Genomic DNA, 26,493 nt, shown 5'->3' on the forward strand with positions numbered 1-26,493 from the left:
GTGTGTGTGTTTCGGTGTGTGTGCAAATTAGTTTACACAATTTGATACCCATGTAACAGACTGGACTTGCTTATAACTTCATTCCATATTAACACCCACTAAATCATTGAAATTCTAATACCAGTTGATACCAGTTGGTTTCTATTGGTTTTTACTGGTTCTGTTGCTCGTGAATATTCATAAGCTATTCAAATTATCTTCGTGAAAATGAGAAAATATTGTTAGATTTATCTTTTTTATGATTTGAATAAACATAGAAATGTCTGAAATGCATTAGAAATTTATCTAATGTTATTGCCGTGATATTCACAATTTCAACTTGTATCTCTGATGAGGTATTTTCATATTTTTATAATAAAAGTTTAATCTACTTGGTAACCATGTCTTAAATCATTACAGCAATATAGCCCTATATATATGAATGAAATGTCCCTGGTACTAACTAGGTCTAGGATGTAGGCTAAGCCTAAATGTAGTGGTAGGTATAGGCTTTAAGACTAGCTGTAGGATTATGTTAGGTTAGATATTAACAATGTCCCGACATACACCAAACACCCATACACCAAATAATTCAACACTGAATTAATTTTGTCAACTGGATCCCAGTTGGTACCAGTTGACAACTGGTACCAGTTGATTCCAGTTGGACGAATACCAGTTGATACCAGTTGAATGAATACCAGTTGATACCAGTTGATTTCTAGTCACTCATTCCAATTTCCATATTGAAACCAGTTGCCTTAACTGGGAATCAACTGGTACCAGTACCAGTTGCCAACTGGTTTTTCGACCTGGGTACTCATGGTGCTGATATGTTAATGAAGCAACATACACAAGGATATATGCCAGTTATGATAAAAACTTTATCGATGTCATCGTGAAACTTTCAAAGTAAGTGGTAATGTTACATATTTACGAAAACAGGCTAATCGTATGAAATCTTCATTTGCAATAAAGCAATCGAAACTTCCTGTTTTACATAATATGTAAATCTGTGATGTTGAAATAAGTAGGATTAGAAAGACAAAAAAAAATAATGTAGTGTTCAATAAAAGAACATGAAGCAAACCTTAAAAATTATCTCATTATAAAAGAAAGCAAATATGATTAAGAACTGTTACAATTCCTGTGTCGATTTAAGAAGCATAGATTGAAGACCAAAGCTCAGCTTTTCTCAGTGGACGCAGCAGAGTAAAAAAACAGAAGAAGAGTTGAATGTGATTTACAAGGCGTTTAATTTTCAGAAGACAGTGGTCGCTCTTTCCTCTTGATTATCACTATCGCACAGGTCAACAACGACAGGAAGAACACGATGACGAGCAGGACATACATGGTCGACGACCGCTGAAGAACCCCTCGATAAAGACCAGGAATCGGATCTGTGGGGCAGGAACAGATATTAAGGGAGTGCCAAAGTATTTCAACAAAACAGAAAAAAAAATACAAAGACGTTACGGTGAAATTTCACTCTGAGTGCAGACTTTAACACCCGAGAATTCTTGTCCACTAACACACCAGGGGTAATATCGTCTTCAGGAAATAAATTGAGGAAGTTTCGTTAAACATTTAATTTTCCACGATGATTAACATTCAATCTGCTTGTTATTTAGGGGAAAAAAGGTTTAATCGTCTTTAAAAGCGCGAGCACTCTTCAATTTGATAAATTATATTTTGATTTCTATGAGTTTAATTTTGAAAACAGAATCCAAACCGAGAGGCATGTTAATTAAGAAATTATGCTGCTGTGAATTATAAGAACAGTCTGATTGTTTTTCCTTTTATCATTGATGTCCACACTGCATCAGGCATTCTAGAGCGAGTATCGGACTGATTAGCGAAAATAATTTCTTGATGAATAGGATGTGGGCAGTTGATATGTCCATCTTGGATGGATATGAACCCTACCGAACTTGCATGGCCATAGCCTTAGGCCGAGCCATCAACAACAGAGATGCTATTCCTGAAAATTGCAGGAAATGGCCGACATTGTTTGCTTGTTTGTTGTTGTTTTTAGATGGAAGAATGGGATGCTACGAGGTCGGCTTTCCCATGTAATTGCCAAGGGTGGAGATAATATATTCTCCGTTGTGTGGCCGTTGTGTTTGGTATTTTCGTACGTGATTGCTTGACTGTTTACTGAGCAATACGAAATAGCAAGGTTTTAATTTGCTCTGAATTTTAAAACTTGATAGCTTGTCTACTACAACAGTAAACAGTATCATAAAGTAGCGTAAACTCCGACCTTATCCTCTGAAATGCATATTGAAAAGAGCAGTTCCTTCCTGGGGAACCTATCATCACAACAATTCTGGCTCAATATTTTCCATTACTTTATTGTTTTAAGAGAAACAAACTTACATTGGACCTGTAACGTTCTTAACTGTTCGCTGCTAAGAAGGCTGCACTGAAGGACTCCTCCATGATCAGCCACGGTTGGATGCAAAGTCAACTCGCTTCTAACGCTGTACGTAGATACATTGGCAGTTCCTTAAAAAAACAATACAAATGATCCAGAATGATAATAAACTGGTCATTATCTTGATACTTCAAAGTTGCTGTAACTTAATGACCACCGTAGACCACCGCATCCTGTAGACACAGATCGCAATCTCATTGGCCAAGATATTCATTGGGGAAAAAAAAAGTTTTTCAATTATAAAGGAATATAATTATTGATACTGGATATTGATATTGTCGTATTTCCGAAGCAGGTTTTCTTGTATAATCCAACTTAAAAGGACAGAATATAGACATTAAAGAAAATTCAAAGTGACAATAAGAACAGATAATACTAAAGTAAATGGACATTACTTTCCTAATGAAATAGTGCTTTTTGGTACAGTCTGAAGGATCATTCTCCTCCACATCCCCACCCATTAACTTTCCTTTTATTTCTACATCCTTGCGTCTTGTACCTTCATTAGCATATTAGCACCATGAATATGTTTTTACATGTAGGTAGAATGATCGCGTTATAGCAGTTTTATATTTCACTATCAATTTTGCACTTGCTTCAGATAAGTCTGGTTCAATATCAGACATGTAAAACAACAACAACATAAAAACGAAGACAACAAACAAACAAATAAAAACATCCAAAGCCTTAAACCCATCACATAATATTCACCTACACCACCCCCTCGCAATTACTCTTTCAAATTTCTACAAATACGAGGAGGGATATTCTTATCTCTTTACATCTTGATTCTTCCGCTGACACACATATTTTAAAAGAACCGAAATCCAAATAAATTATAAATGTGGACTGAGAAAAAAAAAACCACAGCAATGTTGGCAGAACGCATCAGTGAATGTTTGAAGAATATCGGATAATTAGGTGGAAAATTATAATACAATGATTGTTTATTATGGCAAGCGTTACAATATTGAAAGGTCATCATATCCCTTTCCTGTTATCCTTGCCTCCTATGCATTATTTCTCCTATCATTCAATTGGTTTAAATGCCCTGTATATTTTGTAAGGCACTCAAATCAAGTTGTTCTATACGCAATTATTGTAATTTTTAAACGTTATCATTTGTTTAAAAAATATGAATCATAATACACGTTAATTTCACATGGGATGGAATATACTATGTAATATTAATGAATAGGAGGTTGGACTTTAATTGCACAATGAGATGGATTATTACGTATTATTAAAGCATGTAAAACATGCAAAATCAAAATCATGTATGAAAACTGACATATAAATACTAGAAAATTAGATGCATCCCTCAAAGAATAACAGAAAAGGAGGAAAGAAACCCACTTTTCAAAGGCAAGGGCTCAAGTAGTCCTAATAGATATCTTGGAGAAACGAAACCGTTTTATCCGACCTACCAGGGGCGTCACAAGCCTTTTTTTCAAGGGGGTGCGTTTTGAAACTAAATGTAACCTGCGATATTTATTTATTCGATTTATCGGTTCCTGTATCATCATGTAAAGGCACATACACTGTACATATTATACATGTATACATACAATGTTGGTGGCAACATAGAAGCATGAGTTGTTTTCAAAGTATTTTTCTACATTACCTTTACAAATTACTTATATTCTGCAGTAAGTTGTGAAATTGTGCGATCTGGTGCACACTTGATAGATTATCATTTCAAACATCATACTAAGAGACATTATCCTTTGTATTTAATTTAGTATTGGATACGAATTGCCACAGGAAGTTTACACGTACTTACGTATGGAACTGGCAATTAGCCATGGTTTAATTAAACTCCCACAACCACACACACACAACGACACACACACACACACACACACACATACTCACACACACATACTGGAGGGAGGTTTAGGGGAATTTGATTTTTGAACGAACATATACAACGAAGAAACAAAACAAAACACAACAATATGATTTTTGTTTAACCAGGTTCTGGGGAAAAGATAAAATCGATAAGTCCATTTTTTAAGATTTTGAAGTAGGTCTCTGTCATAAAGTACACAATAATACCTTTTAAATGATATATTGGTCACTACATGTAAAGGTACATTTTTGAAGTTATGGTCAAAAGAAGCAACAATTTTCTTATTATTCTCTTTATCTTTCTTGACCTTTAATCGCAAATATCTCCATTTGGCAAATATGGACTTATCGGTTTTTGCGAACAAACTCTTCAAATACTCTAATGAATGTGCAGGGCACCTTATATACTGCCCTTATAGATTGACTAACAAGCAAGTATTGATTATATATCATATCATACAAAGGCCCTATATACATTGATACCATAAAGGCTATTGCTGATATCAGCGTGCCCCTAAAATCCCCCATACATACGTCCACATGCACATTATTTAATATAGTATAAACTGATCATCCCAAAGTACCGTAATCACTGCCTCTCTTATTCTTCTCAACCAAATTCAGTGGACAAAACTATCAAATTCAGTGTTCTGTTTCCTCAGAAATACTTTATTGATTCATATTCATTCGTTTTGATTATCAATACATGTAGATTGTAATTGCCATTTATATATAATAATAACACATATGATATTGACATAATTAATTAGGACTTCACATTTTCATTAGAAAGATTATGTAATGTATTGCGATCGATCGGAAGCACAAGAAGACGTTTAGAAATGAGACATTTCAAGCAAGTCTCAAAGAACTTTGGTTAGTTCCATACACAGAGTATAAGTGGCTTCTAATTGGTATCGTGATTTTTGGTGAATAGGGATGGCTCTTTAAAAGTTCTTTCTAATAAAAGTAATTGTCATCAATGACGGACCTCTCATTAACTTGAACATATCTTTAGCACATGACTTTCTCTGCATAATCTATTCTAGAGTCGTCGATCCTTTTTCAGGATTCCGAAGTCAAGTTTGCTAAGTGTATCAGGAGGACGTGGGAGGAGGTATCCCCCTCCCACACGACGGGGATTTTGCATTTTCAGAATTGAAATTCAGCTTGCAATGAGTAAAATATTTGGACAGTTTTATATACATATAAAATAAAATAAAACTTTTCCTCATTTCGAAAGTCTGGCAGTATACGGCACTGGGGTCTGGTCGCCGCGGTCGCAGTCGGCGCCGCCGCCGGTGAGCAAAGGTTGAGGCTCGCACTTGGGCTCTCATTCTAAATTTGGATAGGTCAAGAAGTATAGTTTTTTACATGATAGACCCTGTATCCTTGCAGTACATGAACACGTACACGCAAATGCAAATTTCTACGCGTTCCGTACCATACGGGTGAACAATTATACGGTCGGTATTAAATAGTAAACACTGGCGAATAAATCAGTGCTGCTGCGGGATGCGAATTGGTTTTCCTCCACGAAATTTTTTGCCACTTTTGCAAAATATCAAGGAAAAAAAAACAACTGAATAATTATTTAGAGTCCGGCGTTGAGGTTGCTCGCAGACAGAAGTGGTAATAAGTATGTATGTATATATATATATATATATATATATATATATATATATATATATATAAAGATCTGAAAGACGCACCCACCCCTTTCCCCCCCCCCCCCCCCAGTGTCGTCCCTGCATACGGACAAGAGTAAAATGGAGTATTATTCTATCTGCCTACGAGTCTACCTTTATGTGGACTAATGGAGTAAACTTACTGTCTCCCTCACACCTCACTCCAGCGTCTTCATGATGACCACAATCTTCACATCCCCAGTACGCACGCCGACATTGCAGCAGAGATTGTTCGGTTCCAGCACAGTTGACCGGGTCAAGCCAGATTGGTCCCGTTCCTTCTCCAAAGTGGGCTGACCTATAATGAGCTGAGGCCGATGAGTAGCCGAGATCTCTGCACACCACGTGTGCTTCGTTGATATCCCAGCCATCGTCACAAACTGTGCCCCACTGCCCGTTACATGATATCTCAACGCGGCCCTCCCTTTCGTTTGACCCACCTACCAGTCTTACTGTGTTTTATAAGAAAAAATGTTACATTATATAGGATCGACTTAGTACAGCCAAAACGAAAATCGACACATACGCAATTCAATGTGATATATTATTGTAATGTAATATCCCCTAGTTTGAAAAATCAATTACAAATGTCTGCATTTGAAAACAGTTGATTCAAATCAAAGGCAAGTGTGTTATCAGGTACATGTATTACAGTGATTTTATGGTAATATCATTTTAATTTAATGATTGATTGTTGTTGAAATCTTTGGAAGAGTTGCTGGGCTAAGTTTCCGTTCATCGTTGCTATTATAATTTTTAATAATGATAATAATAATAATAATGATAGTAATAATAATGATAATAATGATAATAAAAATGATAATAATTATGATAATAATAATAATAATGATGATGATGATAATAATAATAATAATAATAATAATAATAATAGTAATTTTCAAATTTTTTCTTATTTTGAATAACAAGAAAATAGGACGAAAATCTTTAATGTTGACGCTGATGCAAGATCAAACATTTCTGTTTCATTTTGCCCTGCATGTTAAGTGTGTGTTTTGGAACGTTGTCAGGATATAAATCCGCGTGTACTCACCCGCATAGCCGGGACACGTTCTTGAGTTAGTGTCACAGTTGCAATAATTTTAGTGTGGCCGCTGTACTCTCGAACTTGGTCTGCTTTTGTCAGTTAGTGCTGCTGGTCATCAGTTCCAGAAGACATCATCTTTTCATAGATTTTTGAATGACGATTTCCTAAGGAATGTTAATAAAGGGGAATAGTTGAGATTTATCCCCAACAATAATTTACCAAGAAAGAAGCAACAATGGCTGGTAGCGACATGTTATTTACATAAACTCATGTAGAAAAGTCAACTGTTATTTCCGTCGGTCAGGAATTCAAACCTGTCCGTGAAAAAGAAGCTCTCTTCAGGAAACCTGTTCCAATACTCTTCTCCGAAATAATTCTCATCATTACAAATGAAGCACTCTTTCTTTTGCCCAGCCTGCCGTAGTTATGTGATACAAAAATTAAAACATCAAACACTATCTATGGATGGAATTGGCAGAATAATAAACCGGAAAAGACGATCAATTGGACAGTCCTTTTATAAACTTTCATCGCTAAAACAATCAATATTTGTCAGTTTTATATTCAGTGTCATATTTGCACATGGACGGCATCAGAGTGTATAATTGAGCAAAGACAATTATAATGCGGTCCTCCTAAACCCAGTCGTAGAGAGGACGTTATATCATGAGGCACTTCGCTCTTTTAGCAGGTTCTATCTCGGAGTTTATGGAGTGTAAAAAAAAGTTACTCTTAAACCCCTCAACTACACGTCTGCTGCAACGCCGGTAAGATCAACAAGTATTCCAACTCTAGAACTCTGAAGAAGAAGAAAATTCTAACCTTAGGAGTACTAAAACACATATTTCTGTGATTACTCGTCATTGTAGGTGAAAGTTCACTTCCGCTTTCAAACTCCAATGCTTTTCACTTTGCCGTTTACATAGTGCGACTTGAATCTTTTTCTCTATGCTCATTTCGACAATGTAAACATTCCCTACACCTATATGTTATACAAAAAACATATAATTTGTAAGATTTGGCTATATTATTTTGTAGTGTTTCAAATTCTTCAACGGTCACTTTTTGCAACCTCAAGATTACGAGTCTCGGCTGGTACAAGAATGTTATATCTAATCTTTATAAGAAATGGGCAGAAACTGAATGCCTCACAACACCAATGACGGCTATTTGATTCAACATTTGTTTAGTCTTACAAGTTAAGGTACCGCATCCTAAACTTCTTTACATTCAAGGCATCTCATCATAGGCTTGTTTGTATTTATCTGTTTCTTTGAATATATTTGCCGTCAGTCTAATTAGAGTGTCCGCTGAGAGTTTGTAATATTCTTCCATTTCTCTCTTCTCGGCTGTCATATATGGAAGCTGAATCTTACACTCAATTTGAGCTAAAATGTGTCAAATCTTCGCCTCCAGCACCTGTGTATGGGTAGGAGAAGTATCTGTCCTTTTCTATAAATTATTGGTAAGTGAAATACACGCACTATTTGTGGAGTATATGTGCGGATATCAATCAAGGGTGTCGCACTAGGTGAAAGGTTACTTCCGTCTGGGTTAGCAGATTCAATTTCTGAGGGGTGTTCCCTATATCCGCTTTGAATTTTCATATTGTAACTTACATTAAAATTAAAAAAAAAGTTTTTTTCTGCATCTGTCGAAATGTCTCTATGATACAGTTGAATAAAAAAAAAAGGCAGAAAAAACCCAGATTATTTGACATTTGTTTCTCTATTTTGCAGAATGCCGTCATCCTTGCGCATTGAATGATGGACTTCATCATTATTCAGCAGTTGAGATAAAAATATATAAATAAATAGGGCCTACTATATATATATATATATATATATATATATGCGTGTGCGTGCGTGTGTGTGTGTGTGTGTCTGTGTAACTTTGTCACGCTATAGCAAGGAACACATCAATCCACCTCTTACCTCACGTCCACTTAATTCTGATGTGACATTACGCTAAAATGTGATTACACGGAAGCAAGGAGCAGAAATTTTCATCAAAACTGAGACCTAAAAGTCTTGATTGTCAAGCTCGTTCGAAAAGTCTGCTTTCAGGAATTGCGCCATCAAGTTTGTCCAATGGGCATCTTACAGTTCTAAAAATGATAAATTTTAAAGACCCTTGCCTCAAAAGTCACCATTCTATCTAGCGCATTCGGGTTGTACTTCATTTTCCACAAAGATTTCGCTGGTTGTAATGGAGCTGTTTGTGGTGAAGCCGTCTGTGATTTGGACGCCATTCAAAAGCCATGTCGGTACAGCCGAGTCTGCGACATCATTTCCTGTGCAAACCGCGGTGACTTCACGGCCAGCCCGGAGAGGCGAGGGTACCTCGAGTTTCAACGTCATTCCAGCTGCAAAGGAAATGTAGGAAGATTGACTGATAGATCCCAATAGAATCGAACTTGACAAAATCGAGAGAAATGTCTTCTACTCATGTATATTGCATCCGTTATTCACAGTTTCAAATATTGCACAAGGTAACAACATGATTAATATTAAGATTTCCTGTGTATCATGTGTAGATATATGGATACATGGAATAGATTGATGGAATCAACAATGCAATTGACGTAACAATGTGATATACATCAAAATGTTCAAACTAAATGAAACAGTAAGATAATTATGTTAAAGGGACATTCCAGACGATTTTCATAATTTCACATCATGTAGTACAAAAATCGACAACTCCATGCATAAATCTCTGGAATTTATTTTGGTTCTTGAGCAGAGAAACAATACTTTGAAAAACCTCAAACAAATTACACTGAACAAGGATGATGACATAGGAGGTTCACATATTTCAGAAATGTAGCAGTGTAATTCCATTACAATACCGCTTGCTTGCGAGTTCACCTGTGTATAATCTATGCATGCCTTCTTCTTTTGTTCTGCTTCCTTCAGCCCCAACTCATACATTCTTTTGGTGACTCTGCCATGTCATCATCCTTGTTCATTGCAATTTGTTCTAAATTTTGAAAATATTCTTATTCTTCATCCCAATCATCACAAATTCTGAAACTCTGTCCTCAGTATAGCTAATTTATACTTGTTCAAATGTAAAAATCTGAAAATCATTCGGAGGTCTCCTTTAATAAGTTTGAGGACTTTAATGCAAACTCTTGAATTTTCGCTAAGCGTTATGATTATCAAGTTGCAGCAGATCTTCCCACCCTGTTAATTCAGACTTTGTAATTGTCCACAGAAAAACGTATCAAAACGAAAAGTGCACAATGATGAAGGTGAAGAGATTTTCCAAGTCTTAAATAATTTTTCTCTTACCAACGAGGTGAATGTTTATGAAAAGAAGCCCAATCTGCACCAATACTCGTCTGCCAATCATTGTGAATAAATTCCTGTATGGTATGAAAGTCTTGGTGGAAAAAACAACAACCGGGAAATGAATCAATTAATCAATAAATCAGTTAATCAATGACATCACGAATTAACAGGAGAGAGAGAGACAATAAAAGACCTACCAAATACCAAATCGTTATGTTCGGTTTACAAGGCTTTACGAGGAGTTCATAATATGCTAAATATTAATATCCATATTTCGAACTGAAACGAAAGTATAAATTGGTCCATTTATATATTCTCTCACGCCTACTCTCAAGTGTCTGTCTGATGAATGGGAAGAAGTTGAAAATTTATAAGGTTTCCCAATCTCCAGACATAAACTTCTCCTTCGATCGTTTACCACGAAACTCATATCAAATCAAATTCGGTAGTCCTTACATTCAAAATATCTGCCTTCCGTTTAGTCAGGTTTGTGCATATATGAAAGAGGCATCTTAGGTGATAAAATTCACAAGATTCATCCGCGTAACGTGATGAGTCACTCGATTTCCTGCTTCACAAGCTGACACGATTTTCTTTTCAAAGGGATCTTGTCCTTACGTTTTACTTCCGATGGATCCTCATTTCCTGATCTCCTTATCTTACACTTTAGTGAAGGCTTTCAGAATTGCATATCGACAACATACTTCATTTCATTATATAGTTTTGATTTATCGATGAATAAATTGCATTAGGGAAAACTTAATTCGAAAAATGTAACATCGACCAATGTTCCAGTGATAACATATGTTAAAAATAGAAAAAATGAAAGTAAAGCAATTTTTTTTTTCATACAAATACCATTCCTTTGCATTTAACTCAAGTTTAAGAATCAAGTTTTGAAAACAACATGTTCAAACCTATAAGAAAGTTACGATTATCAAGCACAGTAGAGAGTTACTATGAAATGTGTTGATTTAAAAAAAAAGGAAGAATACAAAAAAGAACATATCATAGATAGTCTGTTCAATATGAATTGGATGTAATTCAATGGAATGTAATTCATTTTCGGGGCAAATTATTATTCGTACCCACAAAGGATGTCCAACCTTTTATTGTACTTGGTCTTTCTATCAAAACCCCTATTAATACTAGGATTTTAATTCACTTCAGTATGGAAGGTGAAAGAAAAATAATGGGGAAAGAGTCATAAACGAGTGCGGTTAAAATTTGGTTAGTAAACTAATATCAAAGGGACATTAATGCCTCAATTGTGAATTGATGGACTAAATCTATGTCATGATGATAAGCAAAACATTGCCCGTCAGTCCTACACTACACTAGCTCTCCCTGTCTATTGATATGATGCTTTATCGTTGTACCATCGCACTGATCTTGTTTTCACTGCTCGTCATATTACCGGTTTTTGTTGACTTTTGTCATCCTCAGATTCCTTGACGTGAATAATCTCACTGTACTTCCTCCATTAAATGTACACGATACCAGATATGATAGCCATCAGGCGCTATAGATGTGTCCACGGATAAAGGGATCAACTTTCACATGCGACATTTGTGAAATGCATGCACTCATATTAAATGCGTTCACGAGTGTGAGTGCATGCATCCGTGCATATTCGTATTTTTCTGATATGAATTACAGACTTGATTCTTATGCTGATCGTGTAGAAAATAAAAGGAGAAAATAAACATCTTAGTCGTATCAATCTCTCTCATTCGTTTATATCCCCATGGCTAACCAGGAAAATTATTCTAAAATATGTGACGAAAAAGCACTGCAAGCAGCTGGTAAAGCACCCTAAGAACTCTTATATATTTTAAATGTATTCAAACATTTTCAATATTCCTGGCTTGTTTAAAGGCAGTTATTTGAAATTAAACAGGGCACATGTAATACACACAAGAATAAATAAGTTTGGCAATTTCTCAGATCAAATGTGTGAAAAGTTCAACACATTGCACATTGGATTTACAAGCTACTGAAGGCAGGCTTTTTTTTTTTTTAAACTAAGGAGTTGTTTCTTTCAAACTCCTTCATTGCTATTGATACATTCAATGTTTGTGAAATAGAAACTGAAATGATTCTTACAGGATAGTGCTGATGGTTGGTGTCCTTTTCTTGCCCCAAGTCTGGCGGATCTTTTGCATGCCACCTCCTGTGATCCAATACTTCTGTGCATCAGTATTACAGAATTTCTTTCATACTGAGAAGCTGCTTTCAATCTAAAACATTCTGTTATTTTCATGTTTAATCACTCCCAAAATGATCGGTCTTCTTTGCACAGATAATGCAATTAGCCGTAAATTTGACATGCATGATTTCTAAAAGCGTTATATCTGTGATAAAATTACATTAGAAGAAAATTATTACCCATTTATGCGGAGAGGTAACCCGATTATCAGGTAATTTTAACGTGCATTGGAACTGATTTTGACGTTACTACCCAATTAAACGGAGTACCCGTTTAAGCGATACCCGATTACGCGGAGACTGCTGTATAGATATATACATATATGTAATATATTTGAGTTGTCTGCCACTTTTTCAAGAAGTTTTACTTTATTGGAATATTTCTTATGGTTCTTCATATCTTTATTTCTTCCTCTATATGCTATAACCCCCTTTCATTTCTCATTTTGGGCAACCTATTCAATTGGGAACACGTTTGTTCATCAATTCAAATTCATCTTTCTTAGTTTCAATGTTGACGCCATTTTCGTGCGATGTGTAATCGATATTAAAACACAGGCAAAGATTTTGCAAATTATGCGAAGTAATGAAAGCTAACGTTCAAATTGGTCTTTAATATTGAATGAGATTTCGACTTGTGAAAAACATTTAAAAAAAAAGTGAGACATATTACAGAGCGCTGTGAGTAGTGGAGAAAAACAGAAAGACGGTAAATACGCCAATAAGGGCCACCTGGCCAAATACAAATTACTCGGTGAATGTACCCCGAAAATCCACTTGTAACTATTTTTTACGACAGCATGTCATAAACATGTCCTTATGCGATTTCACTTAAATAGACAGAATAAGAAAGAAGATTGTTCAATATAACGACAACCATTTTTGTTGGCTGGCAGGGCTCATCGTGTTGCAGATGGAATGGATACTAGAATTGAGAAAAAGAAAGAAAGAACGAAAATACAGAAAACATCCCAATGAAACAGTCTTCTTTGTTTTGGTAATTGCTTGATTGCCCGTCATTGACACACTGTGAATTTTGGACATTTATTCAAAGCACAGCCCACGGCATTTGGGCAATGACTTTCAAATTCCCAATATCTATGTTTTGCTCCTAGTATACAGGTGTTATGCGATGGTCATATTAAAATTCATAAATTTAGGGCCAGATGTTTTTAATTAATCTTAGTCCATCACAATGAATGTAAGAAATACGAGACCCGGCATTAGATCGTAGCCGTTTTTTTTTTTTTTTTCACAGTGCATCTAAAATGCTTAGAATACATCAATGTATTCTGATATAGCATTGATGATACATAATATTTCACTGATGTGTATTATATGAATATGAAATAAAGATGAAATCTATGTCAATTTTTGTCATTGATTTTCTCAGGCATAACTTTGATGGTAAATTAGTTTATTATATACACTCATATTTATCATATGCATACTTTGATATCAGTTTCTATTACTTTTCTTGGTTTTGATAATTATTGCGCTTTGGAATTGATTGAATGCAAAAGTGAAAATGTTAACAGGCTAAACACACACAACACACATCATCATCATCATCATCATGAAAGATAACAAGTGAACGAAAGGTCTGAAATCTCATCCAACTGTTCCTTGATATGCAGAGTGGTTTTTACCCTAATCGCTAAACACAACTTTCTCCTTTACTCACACACGTCACGCACACGCATCACATTACACATTATAAAAGAGGAAAAAAAGGAGATATGATACAGGACTAACATTCGGTTTGGAACAAGGCAAGAATGACCTCAAACACAACGCAGTTGACGAGAAATCACGGAAAGAGATTTAACATAAACACAGTTAAGTTGAGGAAGGAGTGTCCTAATCTGAGACTGGATATACATAGAGTACATCTCTTTGGAAACTTCCCAAATTGTCATTTTCGTCATTTTTCTACACGGTTTCCAACGCAGCCACACCATGTGACTGCAACATGTAAATAGACAGAAATTTAAGTGTACAAAAAAGTATTGAAAATATAGATTTGCCTTATCATAATTACAATGTTTGTTTTTTTTTTTTCCTGCGTCGGGTCTATGTCTAGGTCTAGGTCTATGTCATGATACTGTAAAAAAAAAAAGAAAAAAAAAAACACACACACACACACGCGCGCGCACACACACTTACACACACACAAAAACGAATAAGTACGAGATATTCTGGACTACATAAAAAAAAAAAAAATTCATTAAACCAGACGATAGATAAAAGGCATCAGTCTCAATTTTTATCGCAACTACTCTTTACTGGGTAACATACTTTCTCCAATATGTATAGGCTACATCAATGTTACAGGATTTGGTTCATCGGTTACGAAATAAGACTGGGGTCATGCAGTGATTAACCAAAATAAAATCTTACTACTAAACTAACTATATCTTCTTCTCTAATCGACATTGCTGTGGAATTACAACTTATACCTATAGGTATTTAAAAGGGCTGGTGAAATGGGGGGGGGGGGAGGGAAGCACCCTCCACACTTTTGTGTGTGTGTGTTTCAGAACGTAAACGGTGTGACTTTTTGCCCCCCCCCCCCCCCATCATTTTCATGAAATACGAGGTTTCTTTTTTTTTTCTCCTTGGCTCCATTTGCAGGACATAATTGTGACCGTGCATCACCAACATAAAGTCGCACCCCTTGATTTTACGTGAGGACTCAAAAAAGGTGAAACAGGTCGACCAAGTCATTTTGTAGTTTGCCATATTTTCTGAAAGAACGTTTCTTCTTCTACCTTATTCTCAAGTTTGGGATCATAAAATAAATGGGAAAGTGGGTTTTCAGCAGTTTTTCTACGACCCCTTTTTTGATTAGGTATGTCTTAGAGGCCCCTTTTTATTTCTTGAAAAAATCTTTTGCACATTCTCCACTTTCAACTCTGATAACTTTTGAAAGCACAATGCTACTGCTTTGAAATTTGGCATTAATCATGGACAGAATGCAATAACAGAGCATGCTCAATCAGCTTAATTTGCTACGGTGGTTTACATTTAGTGTTTTTTTGGTCCCATTTATTGCACAGGTAACACCGCTTATTTAAGATTAAGTGCTTGAGTAGACCTTGTAATTCAGAGCCCCTTTTCTTGGTTCACACTTTTCCTAAGTGTGTGCCTTCTTTCCAATAGCTAGATAGGTTAGGAAAGTCCATTTAAATTGAGTTATACATTATTTTAAAGCTTAGAGTCTGCTCTTTCAGAATCTGCCCTTAGCTAAAAAATTAATGTCTGGCTACTTTTTGTTGGCTTTGTGGTGCAGGGTCACAAAGGGTGTGACTTTTTGCCCCCCACCCTTCCATAAAATAGATAAGGGTCTGATTTTTCTACTTTTTTGTTTTTGCAGCTTCTCAGTCGATGTAGAAAATTTTCAGAGGGAAGCAACAAAATGTTGGAACGTGAGTCGAAGTGGACAGCAAAATGTCGCAGCCCATTCTGAAAACGATTCGACATCCATTTCCAATAAAATCTTCCACATCACCTTGAAAACGTAGCGCCGCCCCTGTAAGCATATTCGACAGGGCTCTCAAATACATGTGTCAGTGCTATTCAAGGATATTACTCTGAGAGGACGAAAACAATAATCAAAATTGGTTGAAGCGATATGAATACAGACGTTTTGTTACTTTTCTTGATTTTATTCATTTATCGTTCCTTTATTTCGTTCAGAAGCATTAGGAAAAAAATGGAAAACGAGTTGCAAAAATTGAGAAATCCTACTATTTCGTATTTCAAGCAAGTGCCAAACTGATAAGTTAAGATGAATATTTATCGATTTCAACCTGAAACTCTCCAAGTAAGTCACAATTTTGTATATCTATGAAAACACACTAATCGCATGAAATCTACATTTGCAATACAGTAATCGAAATTTCCTGTCTTAAATGATATGTAAATCTGTGTTTTTGTAATAATTAGGATTAGAATAAAAGGCCAATGTAGTGTTTAATTAAGAACATGAGGCAAAACTAAAAAGTGTTCCTTTTAACAGAAAAACATTAACAAGAACGGTTATCCCTGTTTCAATTTAAGAAGCGTAGATTGAAGTCCAAAGATCAGCTTTTCTCCGTAGACGCAGTAAAGTCAGGAAAAGAATAGTACGATGTTTTAAAAGGCGTTTAATTTTCAAAGGACCGTGGTCTCTCTCTCCTCTTGATTATTACTGTCGCACATGTCAACGACGACAGGAAGAAAACGGCGAGGAGCAGGGCGTACGTGGTCGACGGCTGCTGAAGAACTCCTGGACGAAGACCAGCAATTGGACCTGTAAGGCAGGAACAGATATTTAGGGAGTGAAAATTAATTTGACAAAACAGAAAAAAGAACTACAAAGACGTTATGGGGAAATTTCACTCAGCGTCCAGACTGTAAGACCCCAGATTTCTAGTCCACTTACATTCAACTGGTCGTATCACCTATTAAAAAGGATGTAATAATGTATATGTTTGACACTGTCTTTGAGCATTTCTTAGGTGTAACATTTCAACTTACAAACAGACACACACAAAGATTCATGGTGTCGAGTGACTTTTACTATTAGTAAGGCAGGGCAAGACATGAAGGGAAAAAGCAATTAGTTAGACAGAACAAAAAGAGAAGGGAAATTCAGAAACATGTGTGAGGTAAAATATTTAGTCCAGACTTTATATTTTATCTTTTTTTTTTTGGTCCAGTTATATAAAACATGTCGTTTTACATTCAAGAAATACACACCCTCTTAAAATATATTTATACATATATATACATATATATTTTGTGAAAGCAAATTGAGCATTCAACGTGCTTGGTGTGTAGGGATAAAATCACATATAAAACTGCAAATAGACGGGTAGTAGATGAATCTTCTCCTATCTTAATGAGTTAAGATTTTAATCAAGAAAATGAATAAAAGCAGCTAAACTGCGAGACAAGGCATATAGGCCTACATACATATACATAATAATCATTACTCTCCTATCAATACTTATTTGTTTGACATAAATAGTTTTGACAGACTGAAGAAGACCAGAGGATATTATATAAAAGTTAACTTAATTGCTTTGACAAGCACGCAATCAACATCGATTCCCCCTTTGTTTATCAATTACTTTTATAAGAATAATTCCAAACCATTTACTTTTCATTATGTCATACTTACATCGTAAGATGGATTCGTAGATATGTTATTGATTCCTAGCATAGATGGACTGAAATTGATAATGATACATTTAGGTTAGTAATACAGCATAAATTCTTACAGTTCTATAGAGAATTGGAAATGAACTAAACATCCAAAGGCGTGATTAGCATAAAGAAAAACCAGCCTTGATTTGACTGGCCGCTGCAATTAGAGCTCATCAACTTGTCTTGCAAATTGTTAAGTCACTTCATTATAATACACGTAGAGTGACCAATGCACTCCATGATTTACTCAGAATAATGCAAATCATAAATCGTTTCGCCTATCCTCAGAGCACCTCGCTCTGATGGGTGCACATCACGAGACCGACACCCACGAGTCATATAAACAGCCCACGAGTCATACAGCTCACAAATCTTATAGGTCATATGAGTTATACAGCTCACGATTTATATAGCCCATTAGTTCGACACTAAGCTAACAAGGCCCACGAGACCGACACATTGAGCCCCGTATCTGTCGAACTTGTGGGCTGTATTTTTTTCACCTATAGTGTCTATCTCACGGGCTTTATTATCGCCTAGTGTATAATCATGCATTGGCTGCATGACTCGTGGACCTGTTTTCATATCGAACTAGGATATGCTGTATTACTCGTGGGTGTCGGTCTAGTGGGATGACCCCGCTCTGACTTTATACCTTTCCCCGAGTCGAACGTCAAACAGTACTCGAGACTGGTATAGGTCCAACCAATCCCGTTCGTCCCCGAGCACGTAATATTGATGCACCTGGTGTGTTGGCGTGGTCTGAAGATAGCCGAGGCGCTACTGGACGACGAGATCGTGGCGTTGTCGACTCCGATGTTGTACGTATGGAGATGTGGGAACGGCTGGTCTTGAAGACTGACGTGACATGTGATGACGAGAATGACCTGGCTTCCTTCCCCATTGATCTCCTGGGTCTCGATGGAGAGGATGTTACTCACTGGGCGCGCATGATCTATGAGGGCAAAATAAAATTTTGGTGGGTCTGAGGAATGGAAAAAGATATGTTGTTGAAGATACATGTGAGTTTGTAATGAAAAGAATAAGAGTTCAGAATAAACGTTTCCGTATCATATGATATAAAACTTATTGCATTTTAATGTATACGTCAGGTGTTTCTTACTTCGGGTAAACTGCTCAAATCAGCACAACGAAGAACTTGAATAGATTTCATTGCAAAGGGCATTCGCTTTAATCACAATGATTATTTTGTTGTTGTTGTTTTTTCAGAGTGATATGAATATGGAGATGACGGGAAAAAAAGAAACACATTTTTGCCGGTATTTCCTAATTGCTCACCCGTCGGACAGTGCCTCCCCGACGTAGAGGTCATTCCGACGCCATTAGTTGCGGAACACGTGACATTAATACACCTGTTGGGGCGTGGTCTCAAGACGGCTGAGGTCCAGCTCGCGTTGGACAGGATGGTCCCATCAACTCCAATTGAATACGAATGGAGGTACGGGTACGGCTGGTCGCTCAGGTTCGCTCTGCACAGGATTAGCAGATTCATTTGACTGTCTTTGTCTAGGAACTCCGAAGTCTTGATCGACAAGATATCAGCTGCTGGTGGATCGCCACTGGTTTCTAGTGGAGGTCAAAGTCAAGGAGTGGCAATGATAGAAGGCATGATGTTTCATTGATCGTTGGAGGAATGGCACTCGTGTTAGAAATGAAATTGTCATATGATGCTGTTTTTTTTTTGTGTGTGTAGGGCATAATTGTAATGGTGTTAACATTCGTAACAACAGTAAAACAGCGACACTGAGTAAAGTTCCAAAACTCCGTGTTATAATCGGAATAACCGTCATCAAATTAGAATTGTTTCGAATCCAAAGCATGTGCATGTGGTGACACTATTAATTACAAAATCCCGAATGTAATTTGAGTCTGACAGAAACTTGGTGTATATCATAAGAACATTGATAAATTGATAATGCTCTCTTACCGCAGCTTTTCGTACAGTAAGTCTGTGTGGTGGTCGTCCTACCGATGTCGTTATCACCGGTGCAGGAGATTTCTACGCATCCACTAGAGGGAGGGTCAAGGGTCACTGATGGGGAGCTTGAAGATGACTGAATGACGCCATCGATTGCAATCTCGTATGTCCTGATTGGTGGAAATGGTTGGTCACATGAGTTGACGTGACACGTGATCTGAAGGCTATTAGTTCCCTGTTCGTCCTCGACTTGGCTGATCTGGATCACAGTGATATTTTCCGCGGGGGCGTCTGTCACGTGACAAATATTAGGACCAGACAGGTAATTAAGCCATCGCTGATTAAATTCTATCGCAGAGTAAATTATCATCTTTTATCACGTATGCAAAATCAATCACGTCAATTTAATTCAGTTTAATTAGATTAGATTAAATTTATTTTGATTCAATTCAATTGTTTACTTCCATCGAAAAAAAGGCGATGCATACTGCAAAGTATACATGCAAAATGTACAGAAGTACAAGCAGTATAATTTCAATGCTAAAAAATGCTCATTTATATAAAGGTATTAACATTTATGTGAGCGTACTTCACAGAGGGAAAGCAAGTTGCATATGGGTCCATGAACATAATGAGCAAGCAAAATTTTACAATGACACATTATCAGTTCATAGCAGTTCTTTAGAATATTTTTAAATCAACGTGCGTGAACGCTGATTACGAAGATGCCGTCTAATGGGTGTAAACGTCTTATGAAATTATTTAGTGTCATTCAATAAAATGAGAAATAGTATATGAAATGTCATGACTTCTGCAGATTTTGAATGGGTTCGAGCCTATGTCTCTTATCATTCAGCAATTAGTTCCCAAATTTTAGTATGTTGTAACTGATTACATTCTGTTTCCAAATTATTCTTGGCTCTACTATCATGCAAAGTAGTCAGACATTATCGTGGAAAATTTGATTGAACTTATCCTTGCAAAATTTCACTATTTCACGTATAATCTCTTTGACAGTACATTTTCGTTGAGGAAAGAAGAAAAAAACTTACATTGGACTTGTAATGTTCTGGACTGTTCACTGCTAAGAAGTTGGCACTTAATAAATAAATTAATAACTTAATAACTTAATGAATAAATTTCACCACTAAAGCTCGGTTGTCATATAAGTAGTCTTCATTGCAGACACTTAGATCACGATCGCCAGGATGTTTTATTGAAATTCGAAACTTTAAAGGCTTTCACCAGTCATGATATATTACATGCGTTATGCAGCAGTGCAAATTATATGATATTAACAACAATGCCACGTATCAAAATGTATAGTAAGAGCTGTATCATCAATAAAATTTGGAGTGATCAAAGACACGAGGCTTTAAGGTAACATTTTCACTCTCCTATTGCTAACGATTATTATTTGAAATTCATCCTTGCTGAAAAAAAAACAAAGAAAGAAAGAAACAAACAAACGCAGTGTCCCACAGTATGTTCACAACATGTTCAACTAATCGACAATGTGAAAATTTAACAGTGCGCAGATGATTTTACACTGTGGTGCAGGTTTTCATGGAGATCGAGTTCACATAGTAATATTCTGTTTTACACTGTGAAACCCAGTAGGGATATTATAGCTTACCAATGTACATACAAGAACTTGTATATTCAAAAACATTTTCCCTGCAAACGCATAGCATACGAGACGTTTCTTTATATATATATATATATATATATATATATATATGTGTGTTCCGTAGGTCTTCGTCTAAAACGGACGTTTTTAAAACGTGCATGCTTTTGATAAAGACAAAGTTTGGACCATTTACCGCAAAGCACGGTTTTTGTGTGTTTTTTTAAGGTTTTTAAAACGCTGATGGACGTTATAAAATGAAACGTCCTTTACAAAATACTTATCAATGTTATTGAACGTTACAAAATTAAACGTTTGGTACCTAAGATATATTATTCATACATATTTATGGCTATTCAAGTAAGAAATCTGAAATGTGAAAACTAGTTGAAATAGATAAAAGACATTGAAATGTCAAGTATTCATGCTTGGTTTAAACTTTTTAACCGCGTTAAAATACGATTTACGTAATTGTTCAGGTATGCCTAATTTCAGTGTTATATAGAGGGGTTTTCACATTTTGATAGGCCTAAGTAAGATATGTGCGATTAATTGTTAGTAACCATGGCTTCACGCATTATTGCCGTTTCTAAAAAAAAATGATACAGATACATCAGCTAGGAAAAAGATGCAGTAGGATAGGTGGTAGGACATTAGGAACAGATTAGGATAGGATTATACAGTATTAGGATTAGGGTATATTAATTCCATATTGTGCCTGTAATATTTGAAACTAGATAGTATGCCTCATACATCTTTGTTTTTACCATTTACGTTTTTAAAGGCTTTTAAACGATTATAGGAAACTATAGTCATTCCTGAAAAGTCTAAGATTCTTGTTTTTGAAGGTTTTTAAAAAGTTCTTAAAACGTTTGTTATACACATTAGACGTTCTTAAAAGCTTTTCTGGGCGTTCTACCGAACATGAAAGGTTCTGTAAACGTTCCGGAAAAGGGTTAAGACATTTTAGACATCCGTAAAATGTTTTTCGAACGTTCTAGAATTAAAAAAAAAGATTTTCTGGACGTCCGCAGAACGTCCACAGAATGCTTTCAGCAACTTTTCACTTTTTTATTTTTGTTGTTACGTTTTGATTTTTAACGTTCATTCTAAGCATTAAAAACATCGAAACCTTCCACAAAAAAAAAGAGTTTCTGAAAACGTTTTCGTGTTTTGGTCAATGTTATTCCTAGCCTTGTTATAGACTAATTCTATTTCATTACACTGAAAGTCAAAGCTATAACAGCCAAGTCTTGAGCAAAATATAACGTATAATTAGCAAGAATAAACCGAACTATAAGGCCTTTTCACGGACATCGTTTTGGAAGAAATCTGCAATGATGACTATCAGAGAAAATATATCAGATATTCTAAATATAGGGCCTATTTAGATTTTTTTTTGTGGCCGCTGATGAAACAATGGATGCTTGGAGGTAAGCAACTATTGAACCCACAGCTTTAAATCCTCTCTACAGGGACTAATAGGCAATGAGGACAGGGGCCTTGCCTGAGTGCATAACCATGGTTATCTAGGGACTGGACCCAGGGATCTCAAGATTTAAATTACGAAGTAGTAATCACCAACTCTGTCGTGAAGTCCGTATTGCCTTGCATAAACGTTTAGTGCTGGGCGTCTTCATGGCTGGCTACAGGTTAATCTTTCATAAATTAAAGATTTAAACTTACTGTCTCCCTCACACGTCACTCCGACGTCTTCGTGGTGACCACAATTAAATCCATCACATTCCCAGTATGGTCGTGTGCATTGAAGCAGGGAGTTTTCAGTTCAAGCACAATCAACCCCGGAAAGTAAGATTGGTCCAGATCCCTCTCCGAAGCGGGCTCTAGTATGATGAGCTGAGGCCTATGGGTAGCCAAGCTCTCTGCACACAACATGAGCGTCGTTGATATCCCAACAATCCTCACATATCGTACCCCACTGCCCGTTAACACACGATATCTCAACTCGGCCTTTGTTTTCGCTTGATCCATCAACCAGCCTCACTATAACCGATAACGATATGAGATATAAGATATAAGATAAGTACACAGAGTAAACAATACATATATATGATAACAACGACATATTCATGGCACGCATAATTTAATGTAACATAATGTTCGTACAGATTTCTCAGCTTCAAATTCATTGACACAGAGTCTGCATTGGAAAACTAAATGGTCATTAGACATACAGCTGTATGTGTATGTTAAGAACAACACCAAATAAATATATTAGTGCAGAAATGTCATTTAAAGGATAAAAATTGTCGGTAAATTCTCCCCAACGATATTGCTGAACACACTGCTTCATTTCGCCCTAACTGTTTGGTGTGTGTGTTTTGGAACGTTGTCAAGATATCAAGCTGCATGTACTCACCCTCATAGCCGGGACATGTACTAATTCCAGTGCCACATCTGCAAAGTAGTGTGGCCGATGTATTCTTGGACTTGGTCTGCCTTTGTCAGTAGGTTTTGCTGGTGATCTATTCCTTCAGGCATCAGTTTCAGATTGAAATTGAATGGAGATTTGTTAAAGAGTAAAGATAAAGTAAAAAATTCGGGATTTATCCTCATTACTAATTCACTGAAACAGAAGCAATGCTGAACAATAACGTCATATCATTAACATGAACTCGTTATGAAGATGGACTGTCACTTCCGTCGGTCAGGATTTCAAACCTGTTCGGGGAAAGTCAGCTAGTGATCAGCAAATCTTTCATAGTGCTTTTCCTAGAGCCAAATATCATCATCAATGCTTATAATCGCTTCGTTTTGGAAAGCTTTTTTTTTAGAACGGCGTGAGATGAATGATCAAACATGAAACACCTAACGATTGAAGTTGCGGAAAATAAACCTCAAAAGACGATTCATTCATGGCAGTTGTTTTATGAACTTCCATTGCTAACACAGTCAATACACTCTAAAAACGCAAATGTTGAATCAACATTTAAAAGGGCCGAGGAGTGACAGCATTTTTTGAAGTGTTGCATCCAACTTTTAAAATAACATTTTAAATGTTGAATCTAGCAGGAAAACCAACACTTTCGAAATGTTGTCACTCCTCGGCCCTTTTAAATGCTAATTTAACATTTGTGTTTTTAGAGTGTATATGTCAGTTTCATGTTCAGTGTAATTTTTATACAAAGAAGACATCAGACTGTACAATTAAGCAAAATTAATAATAATGCGGTCCTTCTACCTCTGGGGTAGTGGGGACGTTATATCATGCAACACATCACTCTCAAAGCACATTACATCGCAGGGGATAACAAAGTCACTTATCAAGCCCGAACTACACACCTGTTGGACTTATATCAAGGCAGGTAAGATGAACAAGTATTCAGACACTAGACGCCTATTGTAAATGAATGCAATTTTAATCTAGAAGGGTGTTTAAAAGCCTGTTTCTCTGACTAGTCAGGCTTGTTGGTGAAAGTTCATTTCCGCTTTCAAACTCCAATGCTTTTCCCTTTTGCCGTCCATGAGACAAAAATATTTATGGCTATGTTTATTTCGAAAATGGAAACATTTATTACTCTTGCAATTGGTTACCTATATTATACACGATTGGTATTACATCGATGCCGTTGCTGGCTCGCGTATTTCAAATGATGCGGATTCAGCAGTACTCATTTGTGACCTCAAAATTACGCGAATGTCCTGGTACAAGAATGTTAATTGTAACCTTTATGAGCGATGGGCAGAAAATGCACGTTTACTGACACTAAGGACTACCATTTGATTCAGCTTTTTGTTAGTCTTACAAGTTAAGTTTCCACGTCTCATACTAGTCTACAGTCAAGACAATTCCGGTATAGACTTGTTTGTGTTTTCCTATTTCTTTGAATATTTTTTCCGGTCAGTCTAAAAGCATAAAGGGTCCGGTATGGAAGCTTCATAACCTGCCTAATGTCGTTCTTGGAAGTATTTACTACCATGCTCAAAAGAAGCAGATTTAGCATGTTTATGAATATGAGAATGGCAAAATAGGCTGCAAGGTTCTGAAGACTGATTCTTTAGGGACAGGTTGCCGTATGAGCCCACTGAAGAAATTATTTCTGAAGATTAAGAATCAGATCGTTTTCTTTCGCTCTCTTGATATCGGTCAAAGTTCACATCCGATGAACCTGCGTATTGAATTCATCTCAGAATATGGGTAGCCTTGTCATCATTGAGGCGTGATCTAAGAGGTAATTTTTCTAATATATTTCGACAATAATTTCCAATTTGTAAGCAGTAACATAATCATGAGAGTATGGTAGGGTTTCTTACATGTTTCTAGTATATTTTCTTCCTAGATTGTGTTTATAAGTAGTTTTTCTTTTATTTTCATGTCCTCCCTACATCTACACACAAATTAGAGTGTCCACTGAGAGTCTGTAAACTTTCTTCCCTTTCACTCTTCTCGGCTCTGATGTATGGAAGACGAAAAGTACACTCATTTTCTCCTACAATCTGTCAAATCTTCGCTGCCTACAGCTGTGTGTGGGTAGACGATGTATTTCTTCGTCTTGTAGAATCATACTTCATGGAATGAATGTACTATCTGCGGAATAAATGTGAGCGTTCCCATTGAGGGTATCGTACTAGGTGAAAGGTGACTTCCGTCCGGGGTAGCAGATTCAATTTGTGAGGCGTTCTGTGTCTTTGCCTTAGATGGAGATATTGTAATTTATCTTTCAAAAATATGTGTTTCTCTTGAAATTAGAGGGAGATTATATCCCTAGAATACAATATTGAGTAAAAAGCAGGAAAAATTGCAGTTTAAATGCATTTTGTCTCTGTATATCGAAGAATGCGTCACTTGTCTCCTTCATGTTAGTGTATTGACTGTTTGATGCTTTCATTATTCATCAATGGAGAGAATATGTTGCATATAAATATATATATATATATATATATATATATATATATATTGTATATATATATATATATATATTGTATATATATATATATATATATATATATATATATATATATATGTGTGTGTGTGTGTGTGTAATATTTTTCGTGCTATAAAACGGATCATATCAGGCCAGCTCTTACATGACGTCTACTTTCTGTCATGACATTATGCCACGATGTGATTACACGGAAGCAAGAAGCAGAAATTTGCATCAAAATCTGAGCCTATAAGTCATAATTTTCATGCTCCTTCGAAAATGCTGTTCGAATAAACTACGCCATCAAATTGTTCCAGAGTCCATTTTAGAGTCTTAAAAATTAC

General features: G+C 36.2%; 2 protein-coding genes across 2 annotated transcripts; both read right to left on the reverse strand.

Moving 5' to 3' along the window:
- Positions 1-1,233: 1,233 nt before the first annotated feature.
- On the reverse strand, positions 1,234-7,381 carry LOC140246912 (galectin-3-binding protein A-like). The gene is made up of 4 exons (XM_072326234.1): positions 7,315-7,381; positions 6,099-6,407; positions 2,359-2,487; positions 1,234-1,379 (listed from the first exon to the last, which is right to left on the reverse strand). Exons 1-4 carry the CDS (start codon positions 7,379-7,381, stop codon positions 1,234-1,236), a joined length of 651 nt encoding a protein of 216 aa, XP_072182335.1.
- A 9,271-nt stretch (positions 7,382-16,652) lies between these two features.
- Positions 16,653-20,006, reverse strand: LOC140246913 (uncharacterized). Its single transcript, XM_072326235.1, has 4 exons — positions 19,646-20,006; positions 18,997-19,284; positions 18,353-18,652; positions 16,653-16,798 (listed from the first exon to the last, which is right to left on the reverse strand). The coding sequence occupies exons 1-4, from the start codon at positions 20,004-20,006 to the stop codon at positions 16,653-16,655; spliced, it is 1,095 nt and encodes a 364-aa protein (XP_072182336.1).
- Between the last annotated feature and the right edge of the window lie 6,487 nt (positions 20,007-26,493).

This window comes from Diadema setosum, chromosome 3 (genome assembly GCF_964275005.1).
Source record: "Diadema setosum chromosome 3, eeDiaSeto1, whole genome shotgun sequence".
Classification (NCBI taxonomy): Eukaryota; Metazoa; Echinodermata; class Echinoidea; order Diadematoida; family Diadematidae; genus Diadema; species Diadema setosum.